Below are 16,621 nucleotides of genomic sequence, written 5' to 3'. Positions count from 1 at the left end.
TTCCTTGGTTAATGTTTTTTATAGTTAATATGTATATTGTAATTGTGATCTCGGACTTGGCTTTTAATATCTTAGTTCTAAAATATTGGCCAGGATTTTGGATAGTTTATTAATTTATTTATTATATTGGTCGAGATAAACCTATCGGTCGCTCATTGGGATAGCCAAGTCTCCAAAATTTGGAAATATTGGCATGCTACAGTTTGAAATGGGGAAGGGTGTCGGCTGGGTGTGGTCGAGCCGTCGTTGCTACTGGGTCCGCATGACGCCTCTTACGACATAATCTCCTGGCTCTGGCTGGCTCTTTCGAGGGGCTTGTCGTGCTGCTGCGAGGTCGCTGGTCGGGGACCATTGGTTAGCTCAGAAAGAAGCGGCCGGAAATGTTGGTGTCGTATCGGCGGGCCACCTGAGCAGGTTGCCTTCTGTTTAACATCAGGGGGGTCCGAGGGAGGTGAGACTCTTATGACTGTAATGCGGGCCAACGTTATAGGCGTGGTCGTAATTACGGAGGGGTGGGGTCGCTTGGCTTCTATTCAATCCCACTCATGTATCAAGATTCGCAAAATAAGGGATTTTAACACATCTGTATATAATTATTTACTACTTATACAGTACAGGATTCCACCTCCGGTGGATGGAGAGGGAGGTGTGGTGATTTGATTACACGCCAAGAGAATGGGATGTGATGGACCAGCCAGCGGCCGGCGGGACGTCTCCGTTAAGACAATTTTGCCTTTTCCGGAACCATCGACAAAGGCAGTGCTTTTCCAAAAGAAAATGGGATTCCACCTGTAAATTAAGTATTTGGTTGATTTGACTTAAATCTAGAATCCCCACCCGTGCATAATTTCGCTTGTGCGAGAATTACCTTGGTTGAATACATATCATTCCAGATTCAAACCTAAGTAGCTCCAATTTGTGAACAAAGAGGTACAGTCGTGTCCATTGGATTGTTCCCACCTCTTTCCACATGCATGCTTTTTTTTTTTTTTTTTTTGCTAAAACCGATGATTCATACTATTCGGGTACGAATGCACCTAGAAGAGTCAGCATACAAAATCTCCCGGATAGCACCAGGTAAATCACCCTCACCGACCCATAGTGAGCCGCCTGAGTGGCACGCAACAAATGCCGCCACCCAGTCTGCCGCACCATTGGCCTCCCGATATACATGCCCAGCTCGAAAGAGCACCCCCTCCCCCACCATCAACCATATATCCCGGAGCAGTGGGTGAACTGCTCTATCGCTATACGGGCCCTTCCGGACCCAACTGATCACAGTAGCCGAGTCTCCCTCCAGGATGATGGAGCTCGCCCGCAAAACGGATCGCGCATATCGCAACCCCATCCAAGCTGCCCGCAGCTCTGCCCCTGGAACTGAGATGTCGAAGATCTGACAGCCTCCTGCTGCCACCAAGCAGGAATCCGGGCCCCTGATGACAAACCCAGCACCTCCCCTCCTGCCACCATCCTGGACTGAGGCATCAAAATTGACCTTGAGGAAGCTCGGGGGTGGGGGCTCCCAGGTGAAAAACACCACATGAGGAGCTGCCGAAGCAGAGTGGGGGCCCCAAATGTCCCGAGCTATCATAGGTCCAAAGTCTGAGTCTACATGGAGGAACTCCGCTGCCTGCGCCCGAGCCCGCTCCATCACAAACCACGGGGACAGACTGATATCACCAAAAATACGGCCATTTCTGGCCAACCAAACCTGGTAAGCTGTACATGCCGCTCTAACAGCCAAACATCGCATCGGTGGGGATCTAGACCAGCCCCGAACCTCCTTCAGGAAGCCGTCCCTCCGGCTCCAGACGCCCTCCGAGAACCCAGACAGCCTCCAAGTCCTCCTCGCCCAGCCACACTGGAAGAGTACATGATCCACTGACTCGTCCACCTCGTAGAGCGTGCACAAGGGGGAAATGCCGACCCCCCATCGACTCAACTCTGAACTAGTCGGCAGGCGATCCCAGGCCACCTTCCAGAGGAACAGTGCCACCCTCTGGTGTAGGCCAAACCTCCATACCCAACCACAGTCCCTACCCAGCTCAGACTCCTGCAGAAGAACCCGAGAAACATCACCAACACTGACTCTGGTCCTACAAGTGGTACTCCAGACCCTGACATCCGGACCAGCTGACCCCGGGATGGGAAGAGCCCGAACGCGCTCCACTAGGTGCTCCCCAAATAACTGTCCCAGTCTGTCCTCATCCCACTCCCTCTCGCCTGGCACGAGGAGGTCACATACCCGGAGTCCCACAGCTAACTCAACTCCAATCATCGTCGGCCACAAGCTCAGCGGGAGAGCATCCACCCATGGGTCCTCCATAACGTCAATGGACCTGCCATCGCCAGTCAACCACCTGGAGTGTGCCTGGGCCATAGGCAGATACCTCCCAATCTCCCGCCACATAAAGGATCTCCTCCGGCTACCCATCACCTGGCCCACTAAGCCTGCTGGACCATATCTCGCTGACATGACCTGACTCCATAGTCCATGTGGCTCCAGAACAAGCTGCACAGCACGCCTCGCCAAGAGTGCCTCACGCCTAGCCAGGAGAGACTGTACCCCTAGGCCACCCTCACTCAAAGGCGTGCAGACTCTCTCCCAGGCCACTAGATGAACTCCATGGCCCCTCCCCAAGGAGCCCCACAGGAAGCTCTGCATAAGCCGCTCAATCTCTACCAGCACTGTCTTCGGCACAACTGTGTGGGCCATAATGTAAACCGGCATGGAGCATAGCACTGACCTGACCAGCGTCAGCCTGCCCATCATAAAGAGGGATGAGGCCCTCCAACCCTCAAGCCTACTCTGTACTCTCTGCACCAGTGTGGAACACTCCGCCACCCGCAACCTCCTCCCAGTAATGGGGACTCCCAGGTAATCTAGTGTCCCCTCCTGCTCCTGCATCCCCAAAATCACCCTGATCTCCCGTCGCACCCTCCGCTCCGTGCTCGGACTGAAGAATATGGCTGACTTTTGGAGATTAATCCTCTGGCCCGACGCCTCACAGTACTCCGTCAGCACTCTCTGGAAAGTACATGCATCACTAGCTCTCGCCCTAGCAAGCAGAAGGCAATCGTTTGCAAACAACAAATGAGAAATGGGCCGGGCGCCAGGGGCTGGACTATAGGCAGCCAGCCCCTGGTCCTCACAAGCAACATGTAGCCAACGAGAGAGTACATCAGAGCAAATAATGAATAAGTATGGGGAAAGAGGACATCCCTGGCGAAGCCCCATAGTAGCTCTGAAGAAGGGAGATGGCGTACCATTGACCAAGATGGAGAAACTAGGCCCTTGCACACAGCCCAGGACCCAGTCAATCCAGATCTGATGGAATCCAAAGCTCTCCAAAGCACACCTGAGGAAGTCCCAACGAATCCGGTCGTAAGCACGCTCCATATCCAGTTTCACAGCCATCAAATAACGCCTCCTCGAAGCTCGCTGTAGATCTCCCATCATCTCCTGGGCTAGCAGTATATTATCGGAAATGCTCCTCCCCCCCACAAACGCCCCCTGCTCCATACTAATCAAGCTAGGCAACAAGGCCCTCATTCTCCCAACCATGATCTTCGCTACTACCTTGTACAAAGAGGTGCACAAACTAATGGGCCTGTAATGACCCGGCTCCGCCGCATCCTGACGCTTCGGAACCAAGGTTATATAAGTAGCCTGCCAGGCATCCGCCATCACCGCCCGAGCGAAGTATAACTGCACAGCCTCCACAACTGACCTCCGAATGATGCTCCAATATCTACGAAAAAAGAACGGCGGAAATCCATCCGGACCTGGAGCCTTGTCCTCCCCCAGGGACCACACTGCCTCCTGCACTTCTTTATCTGAAACTGGCTGGATCAATGCTGCATTCTCTGACTCCTCAACACGGACTGCCGGCCTGGGAAGCTGATCCGATACATAGGGCCCATCTACCTCCGTCCACCTGGATCTGAAAAAATCTAACAACACCTGTCTCACTGCAGAGTCCTCCACCACCCACTGGCCCGTCCCAACCCTCAACGATCGAATCATATTTCTTTGCCTCCTGATGACCGTCGATCGATGGAAAAAGCTAGTGTTCCGATCCCCCTCCTTGACCCATTGGACCCTCGACTTCTGCCTCCAAATTGTCTCCTGTTGATGTAGCAAGGAATGATGGGATGCCAAGTAGCGTCGCAAATCCGACATCTCACCCTCCTCCAACTCCCCACCATAGTCCTCCCTCCCCTGAAGATCTGCAATCCTGCCCTCCACCTCCTCTAGTCTCCGGAATATGTTACCCACTACCTCCCGGTTCCATCTTCGAAGACGACGCTTGGTGAGCTCCAGCCTCCGCGACACCCTCTGCATGGCATCACCCTGAACTGGCATGCCCCAAGCCTCTCTGACTATTCTCCAAGATTGGGGGTAAGACAACCACAGCTTCTCAAAACGAAAAGGGCTGTGGTAGCTGGAGCTCGAAGCTGTAGAAATCAGAATAGGACAGTGATCTGAGGCAATCCGAGCAAGATGACTAACCTGATAGGAAGGGAACCGCTGAATCCAATCCGGGGAGGCGATGGCCCTATCAAGCCGCTCCCACACCCTCGAGCGACCAGACTGATTGTTGCACCGGTGAAACGCGGCCCAGTGAACCCAAGATCCACTAAGCCAGCCCCATTCATAAACTCCCGAAACTCCCTCCTGTCCACTGAATCCGAATAAGCTCTGCCTCCACGTTTCTCAGAGGGGGCAAGGATACAGTTGAAGTCACCCACCACCATCGTCGGCACCCCCTGGGACAACAACCAAGACAGCTCACCCCAAAGAAGTCTCCTAGTGCGGTAATCCGTGCTGGCATAGACCCCACACAGGACCCATGGGGGTTCATTCGGTTCAGAGATGACCATCACAACCTGCTGCGGGCAATTGCAAAATGCCTCTATAGAGGCCACTCCACGTCTCCACAGCATCACAATACCACCAGACAAGCCCTGGGACTCTATCACAAAAGATTCCCAGTCAACGGCCAACCTCCGCATCACCCGGCATAAGCCTTCTCCAGAGACTCGCGTCTCACAAATAAAACAAACCTCGGGGCAATGAAGTTGAACTAATCTCTTGAACGACGTCAAGAAAGACGGCTTGGACGCCCCTCTACAGTTCCAAGCTAGTATTCTCATTTAAAAACTATGGGATGAGGATGAGGCATGCCCCTGACTTGGGCTACCCCCACCATGTTTGGATGAGTCCCCAGACTCCACCCCAGCATCCTGAATCACCGCCCGTAACAGTTCCACCACCCTCCCGTGAGCTTGAATGGGGGAGCTGGAACCCTGATCAGACTGACCCGGGAGGCCTCTCAGCACCACCTTCGTTGAAGCACCAGGAGCTGGCTCCACCGGCAACCTCGAGAGCACCTCCTCTACTCCCGACGCCGGCCAATCACCAGTTTGCAGGTCCGGTGGCGTCTCCCCACACTGCATCGGCAGAACCGGAAGTCCCTCCACCACCTTGCCGTCCAAGGCCACACCAGCTGATGTCACCTCGTCGCCTCCTGCCACTGCCACCCGCTGCAGAGGGGTCGGAACCGCTGCCACAGGATCGCACGCCGGAGAAGAGGCCACCGGAACTGGCACCACGGGTCCCTCACCCGTTGGGGCGACACCTGTCGCCGGCCGGCTCGGGGCCCTAGCCGGAGGCAAAGAAGCACTCCTGAAGTGCCTCCTGCCCTCCACCCTCCGTCGGTGCTGCGGATCATCGAAGGAAGATGAAGAAGAGGACCGCGGGATCTGAGACGGCAAATTTCGTCTCGCCTGCAGTCCCCTGAAAACCCTTGTCGGGCTGCGGGCCCGCTTCATAGGGCTTGGGCCCTGTCCACAGGCCCTCCCAGAGTCGCACGTCTGGCCCATTCTAGCCTGGCCCGTGCTAACTTTGGGTAGGATCACGGATAGCCCAGGACCCGGCCCGCTCGCCTCAACTCGCCCAGTTGCCACTCGGCCTGCAGCAGATGCCGAGTTCAACCCGGACCCCGAGTCAAGTGGAGTTGACTCAGTGATCAGCTCCCCACCCACCGCTTCCTTCTCCGGCGACCTCCTCCTCGCCACTTTAGAGGGTTTTTACCACCCCTCCGTGTCCGTGGGCGACGCAGCAGAGGGTTTCGCCACTGAAGGGGACCTCGACCCCGACCCGGAGGCCGCCCGGACCGGCGAGAGAGCCCCTTCCGAGACTTCGGTCTGCTTCCCCTTCGGCTGCCACATCTTGGAGGTGGACAGCCACGGGCCGAAGGGCAGTCGGCTTCCCAGGCGGTCCCCCTCCTTCAACTCCGCCCCCGGCTCCTGAGGAGGAGGGCCACCCTGCACACCAGCCCCCACCGGGGCTGTGGACGGAAACGGGCAAGCGCCCTCTCCGTGCCCGATCCTGGCACACCTGAAACAGAACCCAGGCAGGTTCTCGTATCGGAATGCCTGCCAGAGGGAATCAGAGCCTACCTGGATGAAGGTCCCCGGCCGGAGCGGCTCGCACACGTCCACCTCGATCTTGACGCGGGCAAATCCCAGCTTCCGGCCTTGATCGGTGAATTTATCCAGCGCCAGAGGCCGACCCGCCTTCTCCGCAATATACCAAATGAGCTCCTTAGTCCAGTATTCCGTCGGCAAGCTCGGGAGTCGAAGCCACACAACCGCCCGCCTCAACTGCTCGGCCCCCGGAACGAAATTAGGCCGCCAACGCTCCATCGCTAGGAGCTGCCCTGCCACTAGCCAGGGACCTGCCTCCATTGCTGCCTCCCGGTCTTTCTCGCACCTGAAACGGAAGACGAAGGACTCCTCTGCCATCGTAAAGCCCTCGACGTCGTAGTCGAGCTTCCCGGCCACCCGCAGTTCCCGACAGATCCACTCCACCGGCACTCTGCGCCCTAGGCTCCGCATGATAACAGCAGTGTCGCGCCAGGCCGCCCTAGCCAGCTCCATCTTCTCCGGCGGGATCTCCACCACGTCAGTGAATCGGAGCTTCAGGGACTCCAGCTCTGCGGCCGAGATCTGGTGATTGGACCAGATCGGCGCCTTCGGGAGGCTCTTCGCCACATTCGGAAGGCCCTTCGCCACATCCGCCCACGACCGGCTCTTCTCGCCCGGTCGCAGCTTGTCCCCCATGGCCGCCTCTGCATCCTTGGGACCCGGAGTCCCCTGCGTCGCCATCCTCCCTGTAGGCCGGGTGCCACACCAGAGGGAAGGAGCTTGGTGCTCCCCACCAGCGAGGATGAACCCCCCCCCCCCCCCCCCCCCCCCCCCCCCCTCTCACAGTCACTCACCAGATGTTTGAGAAAATACCCCACCCACCGCACGAATTTTAACACACCCAGGCACACATCCCAAGTCACTCCTTCTCTCTCCTCTCACTCCTTTTAAAGAAGGAACTCCTTTGGTGTGTCCCCATGCATGCTTGGTCTGAAATCTATATATACAAAACCTGCATGCCGCATCATCTGGAGTGATCCATAAAAACACTCTAACTCAGGAGGATATATACATGCGCAAGAAAAGATGCTAATGCTATTGAGGGTGAGACTAGATTGATAAAGAAAAAAAAAAAAAAAAATACATGCTGATGGACAACTTTTCTCTTTCTTACTTTCCAAAAGGAATCAAATACCGATAGATTGACGCAAGTTGGACGATTTTGTCGAAACGGCAGCTTTCTAGCTTTATTGTGTGACACTCATGCGTCACCAAATTAAGCATCTCTCTCATGGAGAGTGTTAGGGGGGTCTGCAGTGTTGTGCACCACTAGGTAGGGTTTCTTGGTGTGGAGTCACCATATGGTTACCAGTGCAATCGATGCCTCTCAGAATACCCATGTAGAACCAAAGTTATTGGCGCCAGCACTTACCATCTTCTATAGGGTTATTTGAATGGACGGACATGACTTTGCAAGAAGATGACAGGATCCCATGTTTATATTTTGAAAGATAGCATGGTCGGTTTTCTCATAAAAAATGACCGATACTCTTACTAGAACTACTACATACGAATCCTCAAAAAAAAAAAGAAAAGGAGTAAGCCCCTCTTTAAGTCGTCGCAGATGTGACTTTCATCCACATAAGCAATGTCCATTAGCATCTTATAAGTTCTCTTCTATTGAGGCAATAAGGAGAGCTCGAGCTCTCTCTCTCTCTCTCTCTCTCTCTCTCTCTCTCTCTCTCTGCTCCTTCCAGAGTTTGAAAGAGTAACACGAGTTGGACTTAATAATTCATCCATCACTCGCATATCAGCTTCCTTAATTAGTAGCGCTTGCTCGCTTCACTTGTCGAGACAAATTAAGCAAACCGTGCATGAAGCAAATAGCTGGGGCATTATAAAGAAGATAGTGCATGCAATTGGGCAATGCACATGAGTTATGTCTCTTTGCGCCAAACGCGTAATATCCAAATGCAATTTGTAACTGAGAGTTGGTTGAATATTTCAGCATACCATGCCTGCGTCTGTTTTCCTTCCGTGTCAACTGCCCCTACTTGTGTATAATAAACAGCAATGGAAAAAAAGTAAATTAAGGGATGACGGTAGATATACCTTTGCATGTGTGTTCATTGGATATGATAATTGCTTAAAATATGCAGAAAGAAGAGAGCATATAGAGAAGAACGACAGGCTTTATATTCTCTATTAGTACATTCTTCTAAAATAAAAATATTGTGTATGTCTTGATTATTGTACGAATATCAGTTTGAGTCTAAATCGATTTGTTCTATTATATATATACTTTACAACCTCAATAGAAGTAACAAATTGAGCATCCTAAAGATCAGCTATATTGGAGGCTAGTATTTGTGAGATAATTTTATATTCTGCAATCTCTATTTTTTTATTTTTTTAGTAAAATTTTTGTATTGTCTCTTGCTTGTAGACATGGATCAATAGACCGAACTATATAAATATTATATATTCTTATTCTTCGCTTGTTTTTCTTTTGTTCTTATCTCTTTTACATTCTTATTCCATTATTCTCTCTATCTTCGCATCATAAAGAAATAGCAAGAAAAAGAAAAGGATATAGAACAAAACCAAAAGAACCCATCACCAATCAACAATGAACAGACATAAGAAAAGAGCTAATCGATTTCTACAAGTCACTAAATGTATGGGTTTTGAAAGAAAAATGATACTAAGTGAACATTCTTTATTTGCAATAAATTTGGGTGCCCATGCCTCCCATTTCATCAAATAAAATAAAATAAAATAAAACTATTCGATATTTTTTCTACCCCAATATTTATCAATATGATGGGAGACCCATCATGAATTTCTTTTCCAGATCCTAGAAGGTCCTATAGGCTCCTAGCTACAAACAATTTGCAGATTAAGAACGTGCATTTTGTCTTTTAAAAAGTCATTGTTATTCCACATGCATATCAAATCATCTTGCCAAAGCAAAGTGCCCATTATGCATGCATCCGTAAAAGAAAAGAGGTGCCTCCCAGCTTCGAGCTTATCGAGTTTCAGTTGACCCCATAGCTTCGGGTGCCAAAAGAATATATTTTTGGTGGTTCATTCCTTAAGAATAAATACCTTTTGGTGCCTCGATCTAGTGGGATTCCTTGTGCTCGACAAAACACGCAATTGAGGAACCGCATGATTGCTCGCTCTGATTTTTTTTTTTTTTCTCTCGCTTTTTTTATCGTGATGCAGTGCGTCACTGCATGCGTATGCATCCTCGATGCTGCTTATATTATCTTCTTTTTCTACGTGGATTCATATGTTTCTTTTATTTTCTCTCTGAGATCTTGTCTCCACGCTGTTTTCTTTCTTATTTTATTCAGGTTTCTAAAATCTAAACAGGCGGATGTTTATTATAAATTTCGTCGAAGTACCCAATACATGCATTATGACGATAAATAATGGTGTTACAGACAAGCCAATGGTTTCGGTCTGGTGCCTGTCGAGCAACCACCAAATCCAACAGCAGATCGACGTAGATCTTAACCACCCCACCTTTTTTCCTTTTTTTTGATGAAATAGCCTTAAAAAAATTAATAGTGGTCGCAGGCACCGCACACTCTCGAAGCAAGTCAGATCATTGTGGTGCTGCTGCTGATCGGCAGCCTTTTATTTAGTGCATACATCACAAAGAGATTTCAAGCTTAAATGCAGGTGGCATTCCCACCATATATCTCAAAAAAAAAAGAGAAAAATGTTAAATTCAAATTACATTATAAGATAGTAGCTGGGAAAAAACATTTTATCTCGTTAATAATTTCCAAATCAATGTTACATTATTATTTGAAATATAGTATGCAGCAGTATAGCACTATTATTTTGTTTTAAAATGTAGTCTTTTTTTTTCTTTTTGTCTTTTTAATAGGTCATCCTTGAATATTATGATGGCTCATAATTGTGTGAAGCCACTGCACATTGTAAAGAGAAGACATCTGGCTCATTTAAGCCCTGATTGGCCCATCAGTCCGTTTGGAGTGAAGCCCAGTCGGTTTGACATCTGTGCTTTTTTTTTTTTTTGGTATAACGGTTGCTCATACTACTTTGACGTAGATATAGACATCCCTGCTACTTCAAGGCATGATTTATAGCTGGCTCATCCAAGTTGGCGTATGGATGAAGAATGGATCCATGTTCGATTGTTTGGATCTGAGCAACGAGCTAAGAGAATGCTTGTTGGAGCAACATTTTGTTATTATTATTATTATTATTTTTGTTTGTTTACAAATTACAAGCAACGGACCAAGGTTACGTGCGCTCGTCCATGCAATTTTCACATCAATCCATGCTTCTTTATGTTTTAAGGCGATACTTGCTGTTGTACGAAGACTGGAGCTCGATATAGGCCCAACAATATATTCAATAGACCGGGCCAGTAAAATGATGTAGAAATACTAAGAATTTGGCCCAGATCAAAGCCCAAAAGCATGCATAAGAACGCTGGTAAGCGTCGTTACTAGTAGCACACTGCCATAGTCCCACGTTGACAGTGTGCCGATCCTTCTCGTAATTGTTTAAGGGACGTTTGGATGGTTGGGCTGAAAATCTATAGGATTTTCATGGGTTGGCCAATTGAAATGATAGGGTTATAAGCTAGGCAAAGCTTATACTTATAAATACCCAAAAATAGATTTAGAGTGGACAAAGAAAATCTAAACACGTCCTAAGTTTTAGACTGTGAGTATGTGACAAGTGGTATACAGGATTGAGTAAGACATAGGCCCTCCTCTCTTGAGTATATTGGAGCCAACCACAACAAGGACATCATGGGATGGGTTGGGAGAAATTGTCATAGTCCCATGACTAATAAAATAGGTGCCATATGAATTTATTAACCATTGTCGATCCTCCTAACATGCTTTTGGAGGTACACGGATCTTGATTGTGAAGAAAGGAGATCCAATATCTAATCATGCAAATCAGATGGATATTTTGATGCGGGAAGAAGGTCATGGCGCTTCTTCTTTGCTCTGGTAGCAGGCATGAGGGCACCACCAAGAACAGTCTACCTTCTCCGTAAGGTTGGTTTAGCAATCCAATTGAACCAAGAATGGAATCAATTAAAGCAACAACAATGGAGCAGAACATTTAAAGATCAAAATGAACAAAACTTTGTGGGAAAAAAAAGAGAGGAAGGTACAACAAAATAATTAACATTATAATCCCACCATATTATAAAAGATATGGTAATTATATGTCCAATTTTGTTTGAGAGGTTTACATGAGTACATATATTATAAGATAACAAAAACAGAAAAGAATCTTCTGCCATTGCATCGCACCCCTAGTTGCAGGCTTTGGTCGGTCTATTGGGACTCAGAATGTGCATCGTCTGCAATTCTCTGAGGCCCAATAGACTGTTTTAGCCAATTCTCTCACTGGCTAACCCCCAAATGAGGGGTATAACTGGACCAGTCTCAGCCCATTTGACATGTGAGACATTTCAGCTTTCGTTTAGAGCCCATAAGATTCAAGCGAGGTAAATGATTCTTCTGGCACTGATGGATGCCCATAGGATTCACTCGCTCTGATTTGTCTTGATGAAAGAAGGGAGACCCATAGCAAGCATCTTGAACTGCTACTTTTCTAGCATTCAAAGTGTGCAAATTCTTGTAGAACATATCAAGGTGAAAAGGCCGGATGAACCAATTGGATCTTCTATGCCCTAATTACACAATAAACCAATTCACTTGGTCGACTGCCTTCTTAATTACTGGCCATGCATCAGCAATCACCAAATCAAGGGTGTGGGTTTCATGTTTGTCATATGCAAGTGTGCAGCACATGCAACTAAGTCAATCGGTTCATGATGGAAGTCATATTCACATCAACCACCAGCATGGGGACTAGATAGATATATGCCAATCACCATTTCTTCTTATTTGTGCATTCGATATAGTCAAGCAAGAGCTGCTGCTTGTGCATATATGACTTGGTTGGACGGTAACACCTGCCTAATCTTCTGTTGTAGCCCGAACCTAACCGCACTTCGAAAGCTTGGCTCAGTTGGGACCAACTTCTCGCACCACACCTTATCAATGCCTCATGAATGTGAAATTGAGCTCCTTGCAGAAAGTTGTTTTAAAGTATTTCTCTATTTTCTAATGATTGAACCTAATTATCAGGATCCAATAGGATTAATAACATGGACCACAGAGCACATTACACCTCAATTTGGGCCAGGTTTCGAGTCAGAGCTATTTTGCTCCCCTGCACCTTACTCTCATTTCAGTTGAGGACCAACTTGCCGCGCCACACCTTACCAATGCCACATGAACAATGTAAAATATTGGGAATTTTTGCGGAAGGTTCTTTGCAGCATTTCTCTATTATTTTCTATTGATTGAACCGAACAATCAGGATTCAACAAGATTACAATAGCATAGCCCATGGGCACATTACCCCGTAATTTGCGTCCAGTTTCATGTCGGGGCTATTTAAAATTTGGATATTGTCGGCCCAAACCCCGCACATTAGCCCACCTGCCGAATTAAGCGAGAAAACGGGTTAAGTTTAATACCTGGGGATTGTAAGAAACCATTTATATTACCACATTCGTCTCAGATAATGTAAGATAACACATGGGCCAAGAGGCCGAACATTTGACCTAGCACGTGGGCCAGAGTTAGTATTTGAAGTATGGAGCCTGGCTGGGCCCTAAATTTAGTGTGGCTTGCGTTTGAAAAGAAATGCGTGGGAACACAAATTTAATCCCGGCCCAGACCTAGGCCCAACTCGTCCCAGCTGAGACGCCCATTGCTAATCCTGGTACTGCTGCAATAATTGCATCTTATATGACATAGAATTACAGGGCCGGCCCGAGCCGGTCGCCTAAAGCCTCGGACCAATGGGAAGCCTCCGAAAGGCGGAGGGAGCATAGAGAAAGAGAGAGAGAGAGGGAGGGGGGGGGGGAGTTCCTTGCGTCTGACCGTGACCAAAAGGAAGCAAAGCTGCAAAGGTCTTATATAAAACGGGAACAGGAGCTGGCTACGAGTCTTCCCCCTTGATGGAAGGGAAGTGGAGAGTTTCCTGGCCTGCAAAGGGGCAATTTGGGAAGTTGGGGACAGTAGTTTTGTTTTGGGTGGAGAGAAAGAGAGAGGAGGGATTTGGTTGGCTTGATACACGCCTGAAGCCACTCTTATCTTTCATCCCTTCTCTTTTTTGGTTTTGGTCTTGGTTTTCCTTCCCTCACATTACTCCTGCTCCAGCTGGGCCATCAGGAAGAAAGATAGGGGGATTGGAGATGGACTTCTTGGAGGGTGGAGATTCTTTTAATTTTCTCCTCTCGGTTTCTTCTCTCCTCTTGGGTGGTAGAGAGAGAAAAGGAGGGAGGGGGTTGAATGGCTGCTGTGCCGTGATGTTGCAGTTGCTGCTTGGGTACTCGCTTGAAGGGGAGATGGTGGGATGGGATTTTTATTAATTAGATGGAGTGAATTTCCCATAATACAAATTCTTTTCTTTACTTTGACCATAAAGTGCCATGGGATTGACCTTTTCCTATTCTGCTCTTGCTTGACATGGTAAACATTGCCAAGTATTATCTTAGTTATTTAAACAATTTCATGGTCCTTTTTTTTTTTAGGATGATTACTTTTCTATACTTTTATTTAAAAATTATATTAAATTAGAAAGGCTTCTTGCCTATTTTTTTTAGATTGAGGTAATTTTGTTGAAATAATGTACTTGATAGTTACCTATTTCCATATCATTTTTTTAAGTATTTTATATTTATTAATAAAAATTATTATTAAAAAGAAAAGAGGTCTTATTCATTGGATTCGTTCTAGACCTCCAAATGCATTGGGCCGGCCCTAATCATAGAAACATAATTGCATCAAAAGTATTACTTTCATTTGTCATGGCCTGCATTAATTGTGAACAAACAGAAAGTGCATATTGAAAAAAATAATACAAAGATGGGAAAACGAGAGCCAACGGTACTACCACTAATGAGCATATTACGTGCGAACGATATTTGTGAAAATAAACTAGCTTGTGCCGGTATCTAAGACCTTTGGCCTGAGCTAGTGAAGGTATGTAACAAATAAGATACAAAAGCAAGGAAGGAATTCAGCATACAGTACAAGAGCTGTAAAACCACAAAGCATCCAGGATCTCAGGATTCATATCAAGTTTATACATCTATGATTACATAGGCGTCAATCCAAGTGGTATTCGATTTCATGTACAGAAGGTTAAGATCAATAGATGTCAATAGCTGAGCTGAAATTTCTAGAGAACGACAAAAGTATCGGACTTCAGTGATGATATTGATTGTTGAGGGCCTGAGGCATGCGATGGAGATGGATCTCCCGGGACTTGCTATTACTGTCCGGCCGTCCTTGGACTTGAGCCACTGGCCTTGACGGAACCGATCGGAAGATATCCTTGAATATCTTCTCTTTTATCCGACCCCTCCGAGGATAAGGATTGCCTTTTGCTTTTTTCTTTGGATGGCCCCTACTGGGGGTTCCGCCATCCTCCATCAAAGAGAGTTCGATGGAGTGCAGAACCGCTTCGATCGATTGGGAGATATCCTTGAATATCATGTCCTTGATCTGTCCCCTCGTGGGATAGGGATTCCCGGTGGCTTTCTTCGTCGGACGGTAGAAAATCTCGAGAACCTCGACCTCTGGTGGACCCATAGAGAGATGGCAAGGTGACAAGAAAAGCCTGCTTCAAGCTTAGGACAAAAGTTTGGATTGGAAGATAGGCAGGGAAGTTGGGTGCCCCGATCGAATGGGAGACGTGAGGCTTCTTTTTTTATTTGATTACAGGCATTTATAGAGCGAAATCGTGGGGTAGATAGAGGGGGTGGACTGGAATAAGAGGCTTCAGTGACGGAGGGAGGGGTGCTTCTGGCTCCTTCGGCCCGTATGAATCGTTCCAAGATGCGTCAGGTGGATGTCAAACCAGTGACATGGTACTGGAATCATGAAATTGAGGTCCTGTGGGTTGAATCACTCTGCAAGACCAGGTCAAGCAAGTACGTAGAAGGGTAGACCAATCAAAGGATGCCAGGTAGTGTCGATAGACCCAAAACACACCAAATTGAACACTAACGAGTTATTTGAGTTGAATTGGACTCACAGAGGCCAACATGGCTTAAGCACTCCCTTGGACTCATGTTGACATGCACCAAGTAAGGTTTTGCCAATTGGATTCCAATCGATGCCCTCATGGTGCAGACTGGCAGTTGAATGGTGGAGTGCTAACTAAAGTAGTCGATAGCGAGGGAAATTTTAGTAGTTTAACGATATATGTGTTTCGTATATAGGTGCATACAGAGGCATGAAAGAGATGAAGAAGAAAGGAGATGGAAAGCTTATATTGTACCTGTATTAACAATGACATCAGACAGAGAGAGACATGCGCATGCAGAGAGACAAAGAGATCATATCAAATCTACAAGGATCCTTTTTCTCCGACCATATCTTCACAAAATTTTGACGAAGACCAATATAGTACCCTATGAAGATCTCATGCATCGACTAGAATTATATTGTTGAAGTCACAACTTATATGATTTCAGCAAAGCTAGTCAAATTATAAGTTTTCACGCCTTGTTTGGCAAAGTTATTAACAGTAAAGCTTGTGAAAGTAGAGCTTTTGAAAGTAGAACCTTCAGAAGTAGAGTTTTTATAAAAAGATGTTTGTTATTTGTTAACTATATTTATAAAGTACTGTGCCACTTTAACTTTGTTAAATAAACTAAGAAGGTACTTTTGGTATGACAAAATGACCATAAAAGATATTTCATAGTATTATACAATAGAGCATAATAAAATATAATATGTATTATTACATAAATATATGATATAGTATAATATTACTATAATATAATATAATATCATTATAATATAATAATACAACATTATATACTATAGCATAATAATTTAATATAATATTAAATTATTTAACATAACATATCAATGTATTATGATATAATGTAATATAATATTATATTTATAGTATAATACAATAATAACGGTACAAAATATTATAATTATTAGTGTATATTAATTGTTCATAATATAACATAATATTAAATTATTTAACACAACATATTAATGTATTATGATATAATGTAATATAATATTATATTTATAGTATAATACAATAATAAAGGTATAAAATATTATAATTATTAGCATAA

At 46.5% G+C, this 16,621-nt stretch overlaps 2 protein-coding genes across 2 annotated transcripts; both read right to left on the bottom strand.

Annotated features, from left to right (window-relative positions):
- Positions 1 to 1,012: 1,012 nt before the first annotated feature.
- LOC148702611 (uncharacterized) lies at positions 1,013 to 5,016 on the bottom strand. Its single transcript, XM_089924617.1, has 3 exons — positions 4,514 to 5,016; positions 1,659 to 4,445; positions 1,013 to 1,460 (listed from the first exon to the last, which is right to left on the bottom strand). Exons 1-3 carry the CDS (start codon positions 5,014 to 5,016, stop codon positions 1,013 to 1,015), a joined length of 3,738 nt encoding a protein of 1,245 aa, XP_089780743.1.
- A 1,077-nt stretch (positions 5,017 to 6,093) lies between these two features.
- LOC148702610 (uncharacterized) lies at positions 6,094 to 7,173 on the bottom strand. Its single transcript, XM_088702049.2, has one exon. It carries the CDS (start codon positions 7,171 to 7,173, stop codon positions 6,094 to 6,096), a length of 1,080 nt encoding a protein of 359 aa, XP_088558175.2.
- Positions 7,174 to 16,621: the final 9,448 nt, after the last annotated feature.

Source organism: Phoenix dactylifera, chromosome 8 (genome assembly GCF_051530095.1).
Source record: "Phoenix dactylifera cultivar Ajwa chromosome 8, Ajwa_hap1_PhDact_Kaust_v1.1, whole genome shotgun sequence".
NCBI lineage: Eukaryota > Viridiplantae > Streptophyta > Magnoliopsida > Arecales > Arecaceae > Phoenix > Phoenix dactylifera.
The sequence above is the reverse complement of the archived record's forward strand: the minus strand, read 5'-3'. Positions and strand labels throughout refer to the sequence as shown.

Bases quoted from the DNA above. Each gene is read 5' to 3' on its own strand.
- LOC148702611 (XM_089924617.1), bottom strand. From the start codon at position 5,016: ATGCGGAGGTTGGCCGTTGACTGGGAATCTTTTGTGATAGAGTCCCAG. The intron at 4,446-4,513 runs GTTAGTCATCTT...TTCGAGCTCCAG, and splicing joins AGCGGTTCCCTTCCTATCAG to CTACCACAGCCCTTTTCGTT. The intron at 1,461-1,658 runs GTTTGTGATGGA...GGATGGTGGCAG, and splicing joins GATATCAGTCTGTCCCCGTG to GAGGGGAGGTGCTGGGTTTG.
- LOC148702610 (XM_088702049.2), bottom strand. From the start codon at position 7,173: ATGGCGACGCAGGGGACTCCGGGTCCCAAGGATGCAGAGGCGGCCATG.